This window comes from Gasterosteus aculeatus, chromosome 1 (assembly GCF_964276395.1).
Source record: "Gasterosteus aculeatus chromosome 1, fGasAcu3.hap1.1, whole genome shotgun sequence".
Taxonomy (NCBI): Eukaryota; Metazoa; Chordata; class Actinopteri; order Perciformes; family Gasterosteidae; genus Gasterosteus; species Gasterosteus aculeatus.
Genome location: NC_135688.1, coordinates 18,358,842 through 18,377,089, shown reverse-complemented (window position 1 = coordinate 18,377,089; position 18,248 = coordinate 18,358,842). Strand labels below are relative to the sequence as shown.

Genomic DNA, 18,248 nt, shown 5'->3' with positions numbered 1-18,248 from the left:
AATTAATTGAATTCCACAATTTTGAATTGCCCTTTTCTAAATACCATACCATATAATGGTCCTTCAGGTTAACATGTAACATTTGCATTCCGTCTCATATAAATATTGAAATACTCGTCACCCTCAGATTTTCACCTGCACTAATGCTTTTGCATTAACATAGATGTTTTCTATTTCTCTTGTTACTTCTACTACATTTTGGACACAAAGGACATTTATTTTCAAAGTTTAGTTACTTTGCAGATTTTGAGTATTAAAACAAAATATAAATCAACTACTATGTTACAAATTAAAATATGTTATTCGTTGGTCTGAATAAAGTGAATGCAACGAGCCCGAACTTTACCAGATGCAATGTACGTACACATTGGTGCATCGCGATAATCCAGTAGTGATTCCAAAAATGAGCCATTCTGTAAAGGATGGAGGGTCTGAGTATTTCCCTGCTCAGTGTGCGAGGTTCCCATGACGTAATCCTGAGACAGCTGTTCTCGCTGTCTCGCGATATTCCGCGAGGTGCTAAATTGAAGAAACATGGCGTCGTCAAATTTGTTAAGGGTAAGAAGCACTTGAATATATCGTATTTCCCGTATTTGTGTGCAGATTTAATCTCGTAGTTTTCATATCCCCCCCCTAATACCGTATATATGTATGTGTCTCCCATTGTGGCATGTATGTCCCTCCACTAATAGTCTAAATATATGAAATAAGTGCACAAATAGGTGCGTCTGAAGTCTCAGTTGTCACCGCTGTCGTTGTCCGAGTCCCACCGACTTAAATCCGCTCGAACATGACCCGTCCTGAACCGGACCTCCGCACGTCCTCCTCCGTGACCCACCGACGCCGAACCGAGGCCCTTAACCGGCACCTCGGCGCGGGCGAGGCGTCTCTGCAGAGGAGCAGTAGCGAGCTTTAAAACACCTACGGAGGACATGGGGACTCGGAGGGGACACAAACGTCAACAAGACATTTCTCCGAACACCTGTGTCTCTTTGAGCGAGTGTTGCTAACATGCTATACCTTTTATTTTGGCCACTCAACCAACCGAGCTCCTCTCTAAATGTCCAAATACACCGCTGCGTTTTGTATCCCCGAGGCCCAGTTCGGCATCTTTTCGCAGGGCTTTTAATGAACTAAGCAGCTCGTTGTTGATAATAAAGGGTCACGCATCGGTCCCTGGACAGGTAGCTCGCTATGTAGCATTACAATGTAGCTCTGACAGGCGCACCGGGGTATTGTTACAGGTTAGGATGAGATTATCTATGTGTCCCTTGGTGAAATTCACTTACTGCGGAAATTACCAGCTGCAACATTAAAATTCTAAACTCATTAATGCATCATTAATAATCCATTAATCCAGTCGACAATGGTTATTGCAAGAAGTGGCAATGAGTGTGTAACTAATGGCTTAAATGAAGCGTTGGAACAGCTTGATATGCAAATAAAATACTATTTTAAAGTAATTATATGTAATACTAGGATATGGTATTCTTATTTTCCGTGTTGTTCAATGCAAGGTATTCCTGTTAAGGCAGGTTACAAAGTGGACATTTACTTCCTTCAGACATGTTCAACTTAATAATAAGATTGATAGAAAAAGCATTAAGTAAAATAAAAAAACATGAACCAACTGAAAATCTAATTAACTCTGATTCTGGCACCGGGTCTTCAGTCTTTATGTGCTTCATTGTGTATTCTGCCGCTGTCTGACTCTCTCCTCTCCCTCATCGCTCCTTCCTCTTCCTCCTGCCACTCTACTCATATCCCTCCTCCAGAACAAAGGGTCCCTGCAGTTTGAGGACAAGTGGGATTCGATGCGGCCCATCGTTCTCAAGCTGCTCAGACAAGAAGCCGTCACCAAGCAACAGTGGTTTGACTTGTTCTCGTAAGAGATGCCTTCTGCCCCGTCCTTTACTGCCTTCTGTCTAATTTGAGAGAGTTCCAATGCAGGATCCGTACTGCTGCCGGTGGCGATGGTGATTCTGAACGAAAGGCCGCTCACTTATCCCCCTGTACTGTTTTAGAGCATTTTGGTAGCACACACATGCAATACATACATAGGCTTCAAATGTTGTGCTTTACAAAATCCCCACACAATGCGCAGCTGTAGGTAAGCCTCTTGTTAGGTTCTGTTCTGCTCATCAAGTCTTGTTTACGTAGCTTAAAGTGTAGAAGTTAAATATAATATTCATACCTATGTTTTTATTAGACTGAAATAACGTCAAACTGCCTTATATCTATATACAGGAAGCAGGTCCTCTCCATGTTCTTTCTGTTGCTATGTCTAAAGTAGCCCAGAAGGGACGAACAGTGACTCCAGTGAGAGCATTTCCTGCTTTATTCATTCTTGGATGAGGAGGGAAGAGGTGGGCAGAGATATTGAGTTGTGTGCAATTTGCAACCTCAATGCTGCAGTAGATGTCACTAAATCCTACACACTAGAGCCTAACTTGCCAAAACGTGAACTGCTCTCATTGTAAAAAGCCAAGTCAGCAGGCAAAAGTCTTATTTATGGATTTTTAACGTGATCCCATGATTTGTGTTTGTCTGTGGGGGTGTAAACTTATCCGTAATTGAGGGTCTAAGGACAGAAGTGTGATTTTAAAGCCCTCAGGGGCAAAATTGGGATTTAACTAAAGTAATAAAATTTGTGGTAATGAAGAGGGTAAACGTTTACAATAAATGGGTAATTATTAGGGTAGGGTAATTATTTACCGTAATATCTGTATTTAGGATTACCTCACAGATTGCTGCTTTCAACCTGAGAAATAAGATAAGACGAGGAAAAGAGGCACAGGAACACAAAGAGTGTAATTCTCTCATCATCAATTCACAAATTACAGGATAGAGAGTTTGAGGTGCGTAGTTTGACTTAAACAACTTTGATTGTGTCCCTTGTCTGTCCCTCAGAGATGTCCATGCTGTGTGTCTATGGGATGACAAAGGCCCAGCTAAAATCCACCAAGCCCTTAAAGAGGACATCCTAGACTTCATTAAACAAGCGCAAGCTGTGAGTAGTGTGTGTGGGTCGGTTTCGTGTCAATTCATTTTAGCGTTGGAGAGCTCATTTCAGATATGAAACGCCTTTATGTTCATCTTACGGCAAATCAAAAAGTTACTTCCATGCGTGAATTAGCATGCTTGTAACTTTTACCTTTCAGTGCAACAAGGAAAACGGGGTAAGACAACAAGAATATTATACAACCACAACAGGTTTTAACATTAATTTATTCCAACTGTTGAATAAATGTATATTGAGCTAAATGTTTTACATATAGCATGTAGACAGCAAACAGAAAATAGATATTGAATAGTATAACATAATGATAATTATGACAGTGATGTACAAATGTATCACTCTGGAAGTACATTTCCTACATTTTAGAGATAAGATATACAGGATTTTTTTACAACACATCAAGTATTAATTAGCCAACCCGTATCCTCTTTAACTTTTGCTTGCATCTGTTGCCATGGCAGCGGGTGCTGAGCCATCAGGACGACACAGCGCTGCTAAAGGCCTACATTGTAGAGTGGCGGAAGTTCTTCACCCAGTGCGACATCCTGCCCAAACCCTTCTGTCAGTTGGAGATCACGCTCATGGGCAAACAAGGCAGCAACAAGAAAACAAACATGGAGGACAGCATCGTGCGCAAGGTGAGAGGGGAGGCAAGAGATGTTGAGTCAAAGAGCTGAGCAACAGCGTGCATGAAGAAGAAGAAGGGAGGATGGAGGCGATGAGCTGGCATGTAAGAAGCAAGATAGAGAGGAGATAAAAATAACTACATGAGCAGAGCAGCAGAGGCCACAGTAGTTGTTGTTGTTGCTGCTAATGGATGATTCAGCCAGCAGAGAGAAGGCGTCTTCTTTAAAAGCTCTTCTTGAATAAACTGGGTTTGGCTATTCTTGGGTGGCAGGAAATGGGGGATAACGTAATATTTAACCCTTTCAGTGCACTCGGTGGAGATTGACCACTCTCCTTCATTTATTTGTCTTACAGCTAATGTTGGACACGTGGAACGAGTCAATCTTTTCCAACATTAAGAGCCGCTTGCAGGACAGCGCCATGAAGCTAGTGCACGCCGAGAGGCAGGGGGAGGCCTTCGACTCCCAGCTCGTTATAGGAGTACGAGAGTCGTACGGTAGGACGGACAGAAACTCACATTACTGTCACAAAAAGACCACCTGAACCACTAATAGTAATCTGGGTTGCTTCTCTTCCACCAGTCAACCTGTGCTCTAACCCAGAGGACAAGCTCCAGATATACAGGGATAACTTTGAGAAAGCCTACCTGGACTCCACAGAGAGGTTCTACAGAACACAGGCACCGTCCTATCTTCAACAGAACGGCGTCCAGAACTACATGAAATATGTAAGCCACAAAGATACTGACTATTACTACTCTGAGGATAAGGAATGGGGTCTCTTTCAAATTTGGAAGCGATTGTAACCTTCAAATGGAGAGCGGTGGGTTTGCTGGTAATTACGGTGGCCCTGAAGTGCCAAACACAATGGCAAATAGGAAAACACAACAAAATTAACTTCTTACGGAAAGGGTAGGACCTTATAGCAGATAGCAGAGGACGAACCCTTCTGATCGGACAGACAGTCCGTCTGACAGTTCGGCTGGTCAAATGTCCAACTTGATAATAGTCATAAGTAAAAAGCTAGATAGCCATGTGAATAATGAATGGGAAAAGATGCAAGCATGCAGACATTCACATTTTTCTCTTGATTATAGCAAGCTGTTGGCTCTTCAAAGCCACTTGGCTGAATTGACAGACACACCAACTCAACATCTTAGTACAAGGAAGACTCCTTTAAAACTCACCCTTTTAAACACCAAAGTCAGACAATAACACTAACTAAAAGACCGAGCAGCCTTGGGTCAGTAGGTCCCGTGTAGGTAAGCAGTAGGCTTTACTTCCAAGTAGGAAACTTATACTGATTTACGTTTTTATATATGTTTTAACTAAAAATAGTGGTAAAATAATTGGTTGCCCTGCTCTTGCTTAATTGCTAAATGTGTGTTCCGTGTTGGGTTTCTCTGCAGGCAGACGCAAAGCTGAGGGAAGAGGAGAAGAGAGCGCTCAGATATCTAGAGACATGTCGTGAATGCAACTCTGTTCAAGCAGTAAGTTTGTTCGGCAAGATCTGAACCAACTTACATTTCATGGCTTTACTATTGAAAAAAGGTTTTTGCAAACCATTTCCCTGATTTCATCCAGACTAATGTTCTGTATTTCTAGGTTATCCTTTCAGTTTTCATACGGGTCATATGTGTAGAACCGCACATTAGAGCCTCACTGTGTTGTTGGCCTGCACATCTTTCCCTTTGCTGTGATTAACAGCACCAAGCACAGTGCTTCCCCTACCATCATATAGAGCCCTTCGTGAAGCAAGTCCATAGTAGTAAACCTAGGGGAAACCCTAAAACATATTCTGAGACTCCCCTCCGTCCTTTCAGGAGTCTCATTAAAGTCTCTGATGCCCATTTATTTATGTCAAAGTTGCCCTTTAAAGTGAGCCTCTGCATTGTGTGTTTTCTCTCAGCTAATGGAGTGTTGCGTTAATGCCCTGGTGAGCTCATTCAAAGAAACCATCCTTGTGGAATGTCCGGGAATGATCAAACGAAATGAGACGGACAGTAAGTGTGCCTCTTTCTCATGTTGTCGTGTTGCTAATGAGCGCCTCAACGCTAACAAATGTAGATCCAAGCAGAAGCATTTGTTAAAACATTTTGACTTTTGCACTGAGACAAATACAGGGAGCGCTCCGTCCTGTGTGTGTAAAGAGACTGACATAAAGACAGGAATAGACAACGGTAATATTTACAAGCAATGGTTCTGAATGTCAACATCATAAATTAAGCTTTAAACAGTCTTCAGTCTAGACATGTCACAATATGCGATACAATGACATATCGCACACTATGTGAAATTGCGTGCTGCGATATACATATACCCAACATTTAAGTTGATCGCGCTGCCTCCGTCTCTTTTCCTTGTGAAAAGTGGGGGCGGGGCTTAGGCAGCGCGCACACAGACACAGAGTGGACACCGACACGTGAAGAGAAGCAGTGAACCTAACTAAGCTAAAATCTGCGTTCCTCCCCGGCCGGCCGATTGTTAGCGGGGCCGAGGCCCCTTGTCTCTCCCTGCAGCCGCGGAGCGTGTCGCCTTGCCGGCGGTTGAAGCCCCAGGTTAAACCTCCCCGGAAGGAAAATTGCAATAATATCGCATATCGCAATAAATGTTGGTGCACTAATCGCACAACAAATATGTGATATCGTGACAGCCCTACTTCAGTCTCTCACAGGCACCGGTCTGTCCTGCGCTCCACTCAGTACAGCTTGTGTGTGTGGTGGTTCTATGCGGGGGATGCAGACTTGAAACGTAACAGGGTAAATTAAATTGATTGTGATTTAATATCATTAGTAGTAACAATCGTGGGAAAATGTGTTAAACTGTATCAGTTCAATCAATAAGACCGTTGTCAATCCCCCAGATCATTTTCTATTGATAAAGTTATGTGATGCATGTTTTGAGTGCGACGGTGATGGTGAACCTAATTCTTCATATTAGGCAGTTTGCTGCACATACTCATGGCGACTGTGGCACTGGGTTCTCAATCCCGACCACACACTGTAATGTCTGCTGGGCGTAGCACCGTTCCCTAATGCAGCGGCCAGATGAACTTCTCAAAATGGAAAGGTTCTCCCAGTGTCGGTTGGCTTCCTGCCGGCAGAGCTGCAGTTGTCCTTCACGATGCTAGGCGTCCTCCGCAGGCATCTTATGTCATCTTAAGTCTACATGAGCACAAAGTTTACCAATTCAGCCAATATGTGTCATGGCCCTATTCAAAGAATTGGATACTGAAACGACAAAATAGCACCTCTTAAGTCAAGTGAGAAGCGAGAACTTGTAACTAGCCTGTAAGATTTTATTTATCTATGGTGTGTTTGTGTGCCCCCCAAACAGAGCTGCAACTGATGTTTTCACTGATGGACAAGGTTCCCAGCGGGATCGAGCCCATGCTGAAAGACCTAGAGGATCATATCGTCAATGCTGGACTAGCAGACATGGTTGCTGCCGCCGAGACAATCACATCTGTAAGTGAACATTGTAGCACTTGAATTGGACTTGTAACGTCACTCATCTATAGCAAATTGTAAATTGGCTTATTTGAGGAAATTGCACTTTCTTGTTTCTTGTTCTCCTGAGTTTGTACCCTATGGTTGAATGCACTTATTGTACGTCGCTTTGGATAAAAGTGTCCGCTAAATGACATGTAATGTAATGTAATGAACAAACACTGGATTCCCTGATGAGTTCTATCGTCTGCCCTTTCTGAAGCAACCCAGGTAGTAATGGGATAATGGTAAAGTGACAGTATACTTACAATAAACACATGAACACATGTAAAAATACAACACATTTTTCCTAAATCATCAAAGGTCAATCACTTATTGACAATATTTTTTTTCCAAACTAGTGGAGAGAACTTCTAAGTTATTGCAGCTTATAAGTTATTGCAGAACAACTGCATGTTGCACAGTCAATTTGTTCAAAGCAGTTATTTAGTTTGTTTGTTCAATAACTCTAAAAGTCAGAGAGAAATTTACAGCTTATAATGAACTAAAAGTGAATATTAGAGAGCAGCTTTTACAACGTCAAATCTGCGTGTGTTTGTGTTCGTCCAGGACTCTGAGAAGTACGTGGAGCAGTTGCTGACTTTGTTTAACCGCTTCAGTAAGCTGGTGAAGGAGGCCTTCCAGGACGACCCTCGCTTCCTCACAGCCAGAGACAAGGTCTGTTTTAAGCACTGTGTTCTGTCCTGAAGGCATTTGAGTTCATTGTGTGTGCCTGCATAAAGAACCAAGCATTACAGCTCTGTGCCCGAGCCACACCCATACAGGGGTGCCCTGTTCTCATGCGGAGTAATTTAGTGTGCGAGGAACGTTCTAAACAGCGAATGTTGTTTATTGGGGTGTGTAAGTTAATCACATTGACCATCAGCTCTCCGTACCCTGTTGTGTTGCAGTAGAAATGGATCTGTGACTGTTTACCTTGGGGTTCAAAAACCCATATACGCAAAGTTGAGAATTGTTGAGTTCTGGCTGCCGCCTTATTATTTTTATGCACAATGAACATATAAGTCTGTCCGTATGAACGGGGGGAAACTGTGCAGTTAGAAAAGGAAATCACTAAAAGCTTAGTGAAAACTGTATTAATCTAAAGCATAACCGACTGAATAATAAAAGTAAGCAATGGTAGGTTGTCGCCCTACCTTTATGTCCTCACATGGATCCGTGTTCTGTTTTTCATCCCTTATCCCCCCGCAGGCGTACAAGGCCGTAGTCAATGACGCCACAATCTTCAAACTGGAGCTGCCTTTGAAGCAGAAAGGGTGAGTGGAAACAGGTCGAGGTGGAAGGATTCAGCCTTTCCAGGATTATCTGTCCGCTGCAGTAGGAATGCGTTTCAATCTCGTGTGATGTGTGTGTGTGTGTGTGTCTATCCAAACAGCGTGGGCATGAAGACTCAGCCGGAGTCAAAGTGCCCTGAGCTCCTTGCAAACTACTGTGACATGCTGCTGAGGAAAACCGCTCTGAGCAAGAAGCTCAGCTCGGAGGAAATTGAGCTCAAACTCAAAGAAGTGGTGAGAGTCTGTTTTGTGGGCAGCATCACTCAGAGTAGCTCGCCTTTTCCTCTGCGCTCACCCTCTTTTCTGCTTTCATCGTCTCTCCTTGCAGCTCTTGGTATTGAAGTACGTTCAGAATAAAGACGTGTTCATGCGTTACCACAAAGCCCACCTGACTAGGCGCCTGATTCTGGACATTTCAGCCGACAGCGAGATTGAAGAGAACATGGTGGAGTGGCTAAGGGTGAGTTAAACCTTTCTATTTCAAACCCACTTATGTTAAACTATAGGCGCAATGTATTGAGACAGTTGTGGCTTAAAAAATAAATAATGTTGCCGGAGGAGGGTATTCTGAGGAGAAATGTTTATATTCTAAAGTAGTAAATTGACAACAAACTATAATAGAATTCTTTGAGATTAATGGTCGGGTTTCAGTGACTCAAACACCCCCGGCATTTTCTCATAGATTTGTGACGCTCTTTTACTAAAGACTGCATCAGATCAGAGCTGGTGAATATGAAGCTGTTTCCTCATTTCCCATAACTTTAGTGACCTGTAACTGAATCTCTATTGTTTGGAGTTTACTTTGATTTTGCATTTATTTATGCAAATTTCAATTTTTCAGTGTACTACTACTTTTCAGTGTACTACTACTTTTCATGGAGCTGTTATATCAATGCAAACCAAACCTTCTCACTAACGACAGCTAGTTGGAGGTTTTATTACAGAAATATACTTGATGTACAATGTCTGCGTAACAAAATATGTATATTTTGTGCAATTTTGTTCAGTGGAATAGTTTAAATTGCTTCAGGGAGGAAACCTAAATAAAGACCAGGAGACAGCATGCTCTTACTTCAGCACACCACCAACACCGCTGGAAATATCTGGTCAAAGAAGAAGTAAACGAGACCAAACTGAAAAAAAAAATCTGAAAACAAGAAATAAATGTGCCCTTTGCTTGGTGTGCTGTTTTTGTCTTCCCTTGGGTTATTGCCTGTTGTGTGTGTGTGTGTGTGTGTGTGTGTGGGTTGTAGGAAGTAGGGATGCCCGCGGATTATGTGAACAAGCTGGCCAGGATGTTTCAGGACATCAAGGTTTCAGAAGACCTCAATCAGGTCTTCAAAGAGACGCACAAACACAACAGGCTGGCACTGCCAGGTAACACACACACACACACACACACGTGCACTTTAGTCAAGTGTATTAATCTCCTTGACACTAAAAAAAGCCATATGCCTGCTTGCACACGAAGGTAAAGAGGAGGAGAGAACTCTAGTTTGTTTTATGAGAAAATCAAAGAAACAGATCTCAGTCAAATATAAAATTACCATGTTGTTGTAATTGCAACCAGTGACATTAAGACGCCATACACGCTCTGATTGCGACCTTTGAATAAGCCTGCCATAAAACATACTCTGCTTTACGGCCTTTTCTGCTCTAAATGGACCTTCATTTCCTAAATGAATATCATGCTGTATTGAGACCATAAACTCATGTTTACAATGTTTACTGAGGGAATGAATCCAGAGAGAAGTAGTCATGTGCTTATAGGCTCCTATACAACCAACCACCGTCATTAATTAATGATAACCAACGTAGATGCATAATGACAATGTAGAATCACTATTTCTCATGTGCTATTTTGGATTTTGTGACAACAAGTACAAGGACAATAACAATATAAAGCAAGTGTGAAAATAAATGTAATACTATGCAGTAACGTGTCCCTTCGTTGTTATGCAGCGGACACGTTTCCTGGTATAATAAGCACAGTGAAATTAGATGCTGTTCAATCAGAATTCAGAAGCAATTTGAAACGTTTGCCTTTTAAACATTTCTAATACATCAAGAGTATTTTGAGTGAATACAGACGAGTTAAGTGGACTGAATTCAATTCCAAAGTTTTTGTTTTTCCTTACAGCGGACAGTGTGAACATTAAGATCCTGAATGCCGGAGCGTGGTCGCGAAGCAGCGAGAAGGTATTTGTCTCGCTGCCCACGGAGCTGGAGGACCTGATCCCCGAGGTGGAGGACTTCTACAAGAGGAACCACAGTGGACGCAAACTCCACTGGCATCACCTCATGTCCAACGGCATCGTGAGTGAGCTCTAACAGTAGATAATGCAGCGGTCCTGTTTTATTAGGAATTAGGAAAAATGGTTTCCTTTAGTCCGCGCCACTAGCCTGCTCATTTCCCTGAACTTTATATGCCTCATATACGTACATGCATGTATCTTTTGAAAAAGTCCTGTGAGGGAATGGTGGACTTTGCTAGTAAAGGTAATATGCTTCGCTACTTTATCTCCATGGTAAACCCTTTGTTAGCCTTTGGTAGCCAACCTTTGGTAGAACCTTACATCAAGCAGCAGATACTTTGCTTGATAGAGAAAACATAGCTCTACTGGGGGCACCTTTGAAACAAAGTGCTCCCTCAGAGGACAGTTTCTGGCAGAAGGGAAAAATAGTTCAATTAATTGTGACCTTTAAAATACACGTCAAATGGACACTCTCCGCTCTTCTCAACTTCTCTGCCTCCACCTTTGCTGCTCCTCCTTCTCCTCTCAGATCACCTTTAAAAACGAGGTGGGGCAGTACGACCTGGAGGTGACGACGTTCCAGCTGGCCGTATTGTTCGCCTGGAACCAGAGACCCAGAGAGAGAATCAGCTTTGAGAACCTCAAACTGGCCACGGAGCTGCCCGACGCAGAGCTCCGCCGCACACTCTGGGTCAGAGCAAGGACACCTTTTTAAATGCTTCCTTTCAATCCACCAATTACACAACAAGTATGAAAGATTGAGATATTTACCGCACTTAAATACATCTTTTGCCACTCATGGGTAAGAATACTGCCCAGCGGCCTGCTACACATGATATTTACTATACAACATTTTGACAGACATTTTTGGTAAATCTTTCAATTGCAACCCGGCAGTCAAGTTAGTAACATATCCAAGGCTACCAAAATATGTTTTGTGCATTGTCAATTGATGATCTTTCACATCTTAAGATGGACTTCCTCTCCTCTCTCCTCAGTCTCTAGTGGCCTTCCCCAAGCTGAAGAGACAGGTGTTGTCTTATGACCCCCCCGTCAGCTCGCCCAAAGACTTCACAGACAGCACGCTCTTCTATGTCAACCAGGAGTTTTCACTCATGTATGTTATAGTGCGTTTACCACCAGTCCCCCCACCCATAAAAAACATATGAATGGAAAGTCCAAGTCCTCATTGGTCCATTATTGAATTCCGCTTAGAGATGTATTTTAGTTCATTTGCAAAACTTCATTACTTCCATATTCTATACCTTCATAAAATAATATAAGTGTAAAATTATATTTACAATCTACGTATATTTGTTATTGCCAAATGAGTGAACCAGTTGTTTCAGGTCTGCACCACACCAGAACTGTGCATGTTGTTAACTGCTTCCTCACGATAAATTACTTTAAGAAACTCACATTCTTTCCTCAGCAAAAACTCCAAAGTTCAGAAGCGAGGGAAGATCAATCTGATTGGTCGGCTGCAGCTGACCACGGAGCGAATGAGGGAAGAGGAGAATGAAGGAATCGTTCAGCTCAGAATACTCAGAACTCAGGTGCGAAAACACACTTACAAATACACAGCAAAACATTTGCAGTGGGCGTCATGCAAGAGCAACTTCATATTGTTTACTTTCTCCTACTTTGTAATTGTGCCGACACTCTTTAACTTCAGACAAATGACTAGCATTCACAAAGAGAACAGCACTTGACAGAAGTACATCACAGCCTACAGTTCTCCATCTAGCCAGCGAGGTGTTCTGGCCATCAGGCACGTCGGTACAAATCGTCATGGTGATTGGTGGTCAATGGCGCTCTCATATACAGTGGGGCAAAAAAATATTTAGTCAGCCACCAATTGTGCAAGTTCTTCCCCTTTAAAAGATGAGAGAGGCCTGTAACTTTCATCATAGGTACACTTCAACTATGAGAGACAAAAATCCAGAAAATCACATTGTAGGATTTTTAATGAATTTATTGGTTAATTATGGTGGAAAATAAGTATTTGGTCAATAACAAAAGTAAATCTCAATACTTTGTTATATACCCTTTGTTGGCAATGACAGAGGTCAAACGTTTCCTGTAAGTCTTCACAAGGTTGTCACACACCGTTGCTGGTATTTTGGCCCATTCCTCCATGCAGATCTCCTCTAGAGCAGTGATGTTTTGGGGCTGTCGATGGGCAACACGAACTTTCAACTCCCTCCAAAGATTTTCTATGGGGTTGAGATCTGGTGACTGGCTAGGCCACTCTAGGACCTTGAAGTGCTTCTTACGAAGCCACTCCTTCGTTGCCCGGGCGGTATGTTTGGGATCATTGTCATGCTGAAAGACCCAGCCACGTTTCATCTTCAATGCCCTTGCTGATGGAAGGAGGTTTTCACTCAAAATCTCCCGATACATGGCCCCATTCATTCTTTCCTTAACACGGATCAGTCGTCCTGGTCCCTTTGCAGAAAAACTGCCCCAAAGCATGATGTTTCAGCACAGCAACTTACTGCCTGAAAGCAATGTCTGAAATGTATGTGAGCAGCCAATAGGTCTCTCTGAAATGACGTGATTGGTTCAATGATTTAGTAATGCCTGAAAAAAAGAGCAAAGAAGATCTAATTGACCACTTTAATTTAAATATGCCAGTGACGCCAAAAATATACTACCCACCCCAGCATTTAAAAAAAGATCTTTTCTGACCACAACAGTTGTCTGTTGGTATTGTCGTCTGTGTTTGATTTGTGCGCCATTACAATGGAGCCAGGACAGGAGGGCCGAGCTCGTGTTCATAGACCCCCGTACACGTAGAGCTTGAAGGGTTTGACATTCTGCTCATTTTGTTTGTGAGCAGGAGGCCATCATCCAAATCATGAAGATGAGGAAGAGGATCAGCAATGCCCAGCTGCAGACGGAGCTGGTGGAGATCCTAAAGAACATGTTCCTGCCTCAGAAGAAGATGATCAAGGAGCAGATCGAGTGGCTCATCGAACACAAGTACATAAAGAGGGAAGAGGCGGACATCAACACCTTCATCTACATGGCCTAGGCAGAGAGCGAGGGAGATAGAGAGCTCGGCTGTATTACTCCTGGCCAACCGCCGTTTTGAAAAACCCTGTGAGAGGAGAAGGAGCAAAAAGGTTGTGTGAGGGAGCGACGACGAGAAGTAAGGTGTGATTTGAAGAAGGAGGCGGAGCCTTGTCAAACAAAAGTCGTCTGGATATTTATTTGTGTTTGTGAGACGCCTGTCAGTGTGTTACGGAGGTGAGAGTGAGTCTGTTTCCCTGCCCTCTGGTGTCGGATCAGATCCGGGGAGAGAAACGCCGTCTGCGCTGAGCGGCTGAGAGGAAAAGAGCTGGTGACAAAATAGAGTGAAATACTTCCTGCCTTTCTTTGTCAGTCAGGAACTGTGGAGGAGGAATCACGAGGAGGTCCAGAAGGACCAACGTAACTAGCTGATGTCAATCCTTCGCTTAGACTTAATGCCACAGCTGCCATCTTTGCGGCAGTCATTTTGCATATCTCCTTCTCTACGTCTTTTTTTTAACTGGCAATGCAAAAAAAAATGAAAAAGCTGCCATTGAGGAGGAACAGACACCGATGGAGACATTAAAACTCCTGTTGAGTTTTTTGCCAAATTGTGTGTGTGTGTATGTGTGCACACCTTCAACAGCATGCTGCTCTATGATTTTTTTTTTTGTTGTTCGTTGGAGGATCTGTCACACTTGGTGGTTGCGTCTAAGAACTTTGGGAAATCCTGACCAGCCCCCCCTTTTTTTTCTTCTTCTTCTTTTGTCTGTCAACGGGTGAACAACTGTTGTCCGGACATCTCTCTTGTTTGCGTTGGTAAATAACCGGACTGCAGACTATTTATTTGGTGCCCTGTGAACATTGTGAGATTGAACACCAGCCGAATGCATCAAAGAGGAACGAGAAGCAGCTGCTCCCATGTAAAACGGATTCCTGCAACCCCAAATTTTCTCCTCATGAACCCACTGAGAAGGTCGCTGTCAGCACGGTGTCACTACTGGGAAAACTTTCTGAAACTTAAAAACAACAGAAATGTGTTTCGCTAAGCCATATTCTTCACGCCAAAGTGTGTCGTGAAGTCCCGCTGTAAGAAAGAGAGAAACTCATCCCGACCTTCCGGTGAGGCTGATGTGATGCCACAATATGTTTTTACTTTATTGGTTTCAGTGATGATGTTTAGCTAACGCTAAAAAAATGTATAAATAAGTACCCAAACCCCCCCCAAAAAAAAGTTGAATTCCCCACATTATAACTTTACATTTGCGAGGGGAGGCCGCTGCTCGTGGTGTATTACGGCTGTAGATGATCAAATCACATGGGGAAATACTCTTGATCCCAGAATTGCTCATTCACACACTGATGACAAAGAACTCAGAGGCCACCTTTTAAAAGGCATTGCTGTTAATTGGGCCTTGTTATTGAGAGCGGTGGTTGGTAGTGTGAAGCAGAGCCAGTGATACATTTCCTCAGACGTCTGCCACGATAAAATAAAGCTGCATTGCTGCCAAAAATCCTCCATCAGAGAGCACAAGTGAAAATGTTTCCCTTTGATGGTGTCTAAAGACAAACACAGCCAGCCTCAGCTGGATGTTGGACGACGGCGTAGCGAGAAACCAATAAAAGAAGAAGGAAAAGTTACTAGGACTGACAAATCTCACCCATCATTCGAAAATGAGATGTTCAATATTTAACAAACTACATATGGATGAACTCCAGGGTTTTCCTTTTGTACTTATATGCATTGGAATTTCAAATGAATACATGCCAATGGAAATCTCGAACACTAATTATGTCACAATTGACCTTCATGTGAACTGCTCCTTAATTCTGGACAAAAAGACTAGTATGAAGATTAACCCATAGGTGGCGCTGTGATCCTCGCTGTTTTTATCACAGCTTTTTATTCTTTGCTATCTGCTGCAAATCCCAAATTCTCCAAAGAAAAATGTGCGACATTATTCAATTATTTTTATGTTTTCCAGAGCTGAGTACTACTGCTGCAGAAAGGGTGGTATAATAAGAAAGATGAATCCGCTGCACTCAGATCAGAGCCGGTCAGACAGACTGCGTTTAAAAAAAGAACGAGGAACGTTCATTTGTCACCCGACTTCGGCTGTGATCTGACTATGTGACTTAATTTTGTGTCGTTCTGCTCTGATATTTTTTTTTATTTCCTGTTGAACTGAACTTGCGAGGAAGAGGAAAGACAACAGTGAATGTGTGGGATTTAATTTTAAAAAGTACATATATTTATTCAGTATTTATGAGAAATATTACTTTCATTCATTAAAATGTTTTTGTTTCTTTTTTCATGTTTTGTCTTATAACAATTTTTTCTCAGTGTGCATCCGTTGTGCTGACGCGGCTTTTCTTTACTGCAACTCTGTCCTCTGTTTCCACTCCAACTTTTGAGAAAAAGTTGTTTTTGTTCTTTTATGAAAAAGTGTTTAGCCGAATTTGATCTCCACTTTTACCAATTTTGATTCACACCTGCAGTTTGTCCAAATGCTGAAACGGCATATGATCTTGTGTTCCTAAACTTCCAAAACTCAACAACTACACAGCTGTAATGCTGTTAACTCCACTCATGTGATCCTCCCAAACAAATCAGTTAAAATCCTAAAAAAATGATTATCTTGCATCCTATCGCCTCCATCCAGAACGGTGACTAGTGGAGGAGTCGTTTGCTCCTACAGAAATGGGGCTAGAATGCAAAGCAACAGAAAAACAATCTTCTACCATGTTGGATTTCCACATCCTTTCACATATGATTAAAAGCAGCCAAATTAAAGAATAAGGCATTCTGGGAAATGTAGGTTATTATTAAAATAATGACAATTTGTAAGACATGCTGGGGGGCAAAGTTGATCCATCAATCTGTCCTATACCTCCACAACTCTTGGATGGATTGCTACCATACAATCAGACGTTTGTGGTTAACAGATAATGAGCTATAATAACATGCTCTTTTTTTCTGTGTGACAACGTCCTGTTAAAGTTTTAATTTGGCCAATACTTTTTGCTTGTGACCAGCTACCTGAAGAAAAGGCGTTCCCATAAGCCTCAATTTTACTCTGCGTTTAGAGCTGATCAGCAAATGTAAGCATGTGAGCACTCAAGCCTCAGAGTGGTAAACGGGGTAAACATTATGCCTGCATGATAGCAATGTCTCAACTCTTGTCGACATTGTCTAAAATGTGTAAAATCGATTGTATGCCAAGAATTAACGTTCTCTGCTTAATAAAAGCAAAATTTACCAGAACAGCCAGATTGCATCGCACCAGTCAGTATGTATGTGTAAGTAATGTGGTGGCCACTGAGTTAAGAGCTCTTTTTTAAATGTAGATTTAAGTTTAATATCATTTTTATTTTAATATTATCTGGTCATCCTATTGAATGACACAACTGGAAGAACCAAAGTCTTTAACAAGCTGCACCGAAAATATAGTTTCTTTTTTGTAAAGCATTAACAGCACAAAAAGGTGTCATTTCCCTCCTTGGTAACTTTTTTGAAATATTGGAACTGCTCTTTGTTTTACTGCCCCTATTTATTTAGCATTTTGTTTAACAATAGATTCATGTGTTCTGTCCAATCAATAATCAGTATTCGCTCGGGAAGCTGAAACCTCTGTAGACATAAACTTCAAAGTATTTCCTTTTTTTTTAACCTTTGGAGCTGGCTTTGGTTGCTATGGTTACTGTGTTTTCCTCCCCTGGATCCCCCACTCCCCCCGTACCCGCCCTCTCATCAGCACCGGCCTTCCAGAGGCGGCCACTCTTACCTGTAGCCTTGCGTCATGGCGACACTTGAACTAAACACAGTCGGTTGAAGCAGACGTTTTCCACGGCATCGAGTGAAACTGTGGAGCGTTGTGTTGGTGGTGGTTCAACTTTGATGTGCCGCTTTTTTCTGCTTGTTACAGACTTTTTGGACAGCTAAGTATTTTATTTCCTGGCAAAAATAAAACCGTAAACAACTGTACAGATGGATATTTCTGTTTTCTTTCTCTTAAAGACCACAAGCCACTGTTTTATGGATGTTTTTATTTTTGTCCGACTATATCAGTGTTAACCATCCACACGTGGGGACAATGACTACAATGATAACGTAGTGACGTACGCGGGTCGCTTCTTGGCGTTTTGTGCGACATTTAGGACTTTTTCTTTTCCGCATTCTTACCACAGCCAAACTAAAAAATAAAGAAAATGCACAAACACAAGATGAAATAAGTTTTTAGGGGATTTTGATAGTTGAAGAGCAGATGTGTAGAAGGATATAAGACGTGTGTTTTATACTTCATACATAAATGATCATACGAGTTATTAAAATGATATTGATTGACATTTTTTAAATATCACGGTTATCGCCAATACTGGAACTAGCTGACAGATAAAAATGAATAATTAAGAAACCAAATATTAACAGACACATCTCACTGCACAAATTGAAATACATAGAAACGTCAAACAGTGTTTTTTTTTTCATTTTATGGTCCGCGATTGTGTTGTTTGTTGTTTGCATGTGTGTTCTATCACGTCTGAGTCTA

The 18,248-nt window shown here is 42.0% G+C and overlaps 1 protein-coding gene across 1 annotated transcript; it reads left to right on the top strand.

Annotated features, from left to right (window-relative positions):
• The first annotated feature begins 29 nt into the window (after nucleotides 1-29).
• Nucleotides 30-17,683, top strand: LOC120816138 (cullin-5-like). Its single transcript, XM_078087073.1, has 19 exons — nucleotides 30-558; nucleotides 1,776-1,885; nucleotides 2,911-3,010; nucleotides 3,481-3,657; nucleotides 4,001-4,142; nucleotides 4,228-4,373; nucleotides 5,055-5,135; nucleotides 5,555-5,648; nucleotides 6,982-7,112; nucleotides 7,704-7,811; nucleotides 8,346-8,410; nucleotides 8,530-8,662; nucleotides 8,757-8,888; nucleotides 9,682-9,805; nucleotides 10,569-10,744; nucleotides 11,213-11,374; nucleotides 11,682-11,800; nucleotides 12,116-12,239; nucleotides 13,526-17,683. Exons 1-19 carry the CDS (start codon nucleotides 535-537, stop codon nucleotides 13,718-13,720), a joined length of 2,343 nt encoding a protein of 780 aa, XP_077943199.1. The 5' UTR covers nucleotides 30-534; the 3' UTR covers nucleotides 13,721-17,683.
• The last annotated feature ends 565 nt before the right edge of the window (nucleotides 17,684-18,248 follow it).

Bases quoted from the DNA above. Each gene is read 5' to 3' on its own strand.
- LOC120816138 (XM_078087073.1), top strand. From the start codon at position 535: ATGGCGTCGTCAAATTTGTTAAGG. The intron at 7,812-8,345 runs GTCTGTTTTAAG...ATCCCCCCGCAG, and splicing joins TCCTCACAGCCAGAGACAAG to GCGTACAAGGCCGTAGTCAA. The intron at 11,375-11,681 runs GTCAGAGCAAGG...CTCTCTCCTCAG, and splicing joins AGCTCCGCCGCACACTCTGG to TCTCTAGTGGCCTTCCCCAA.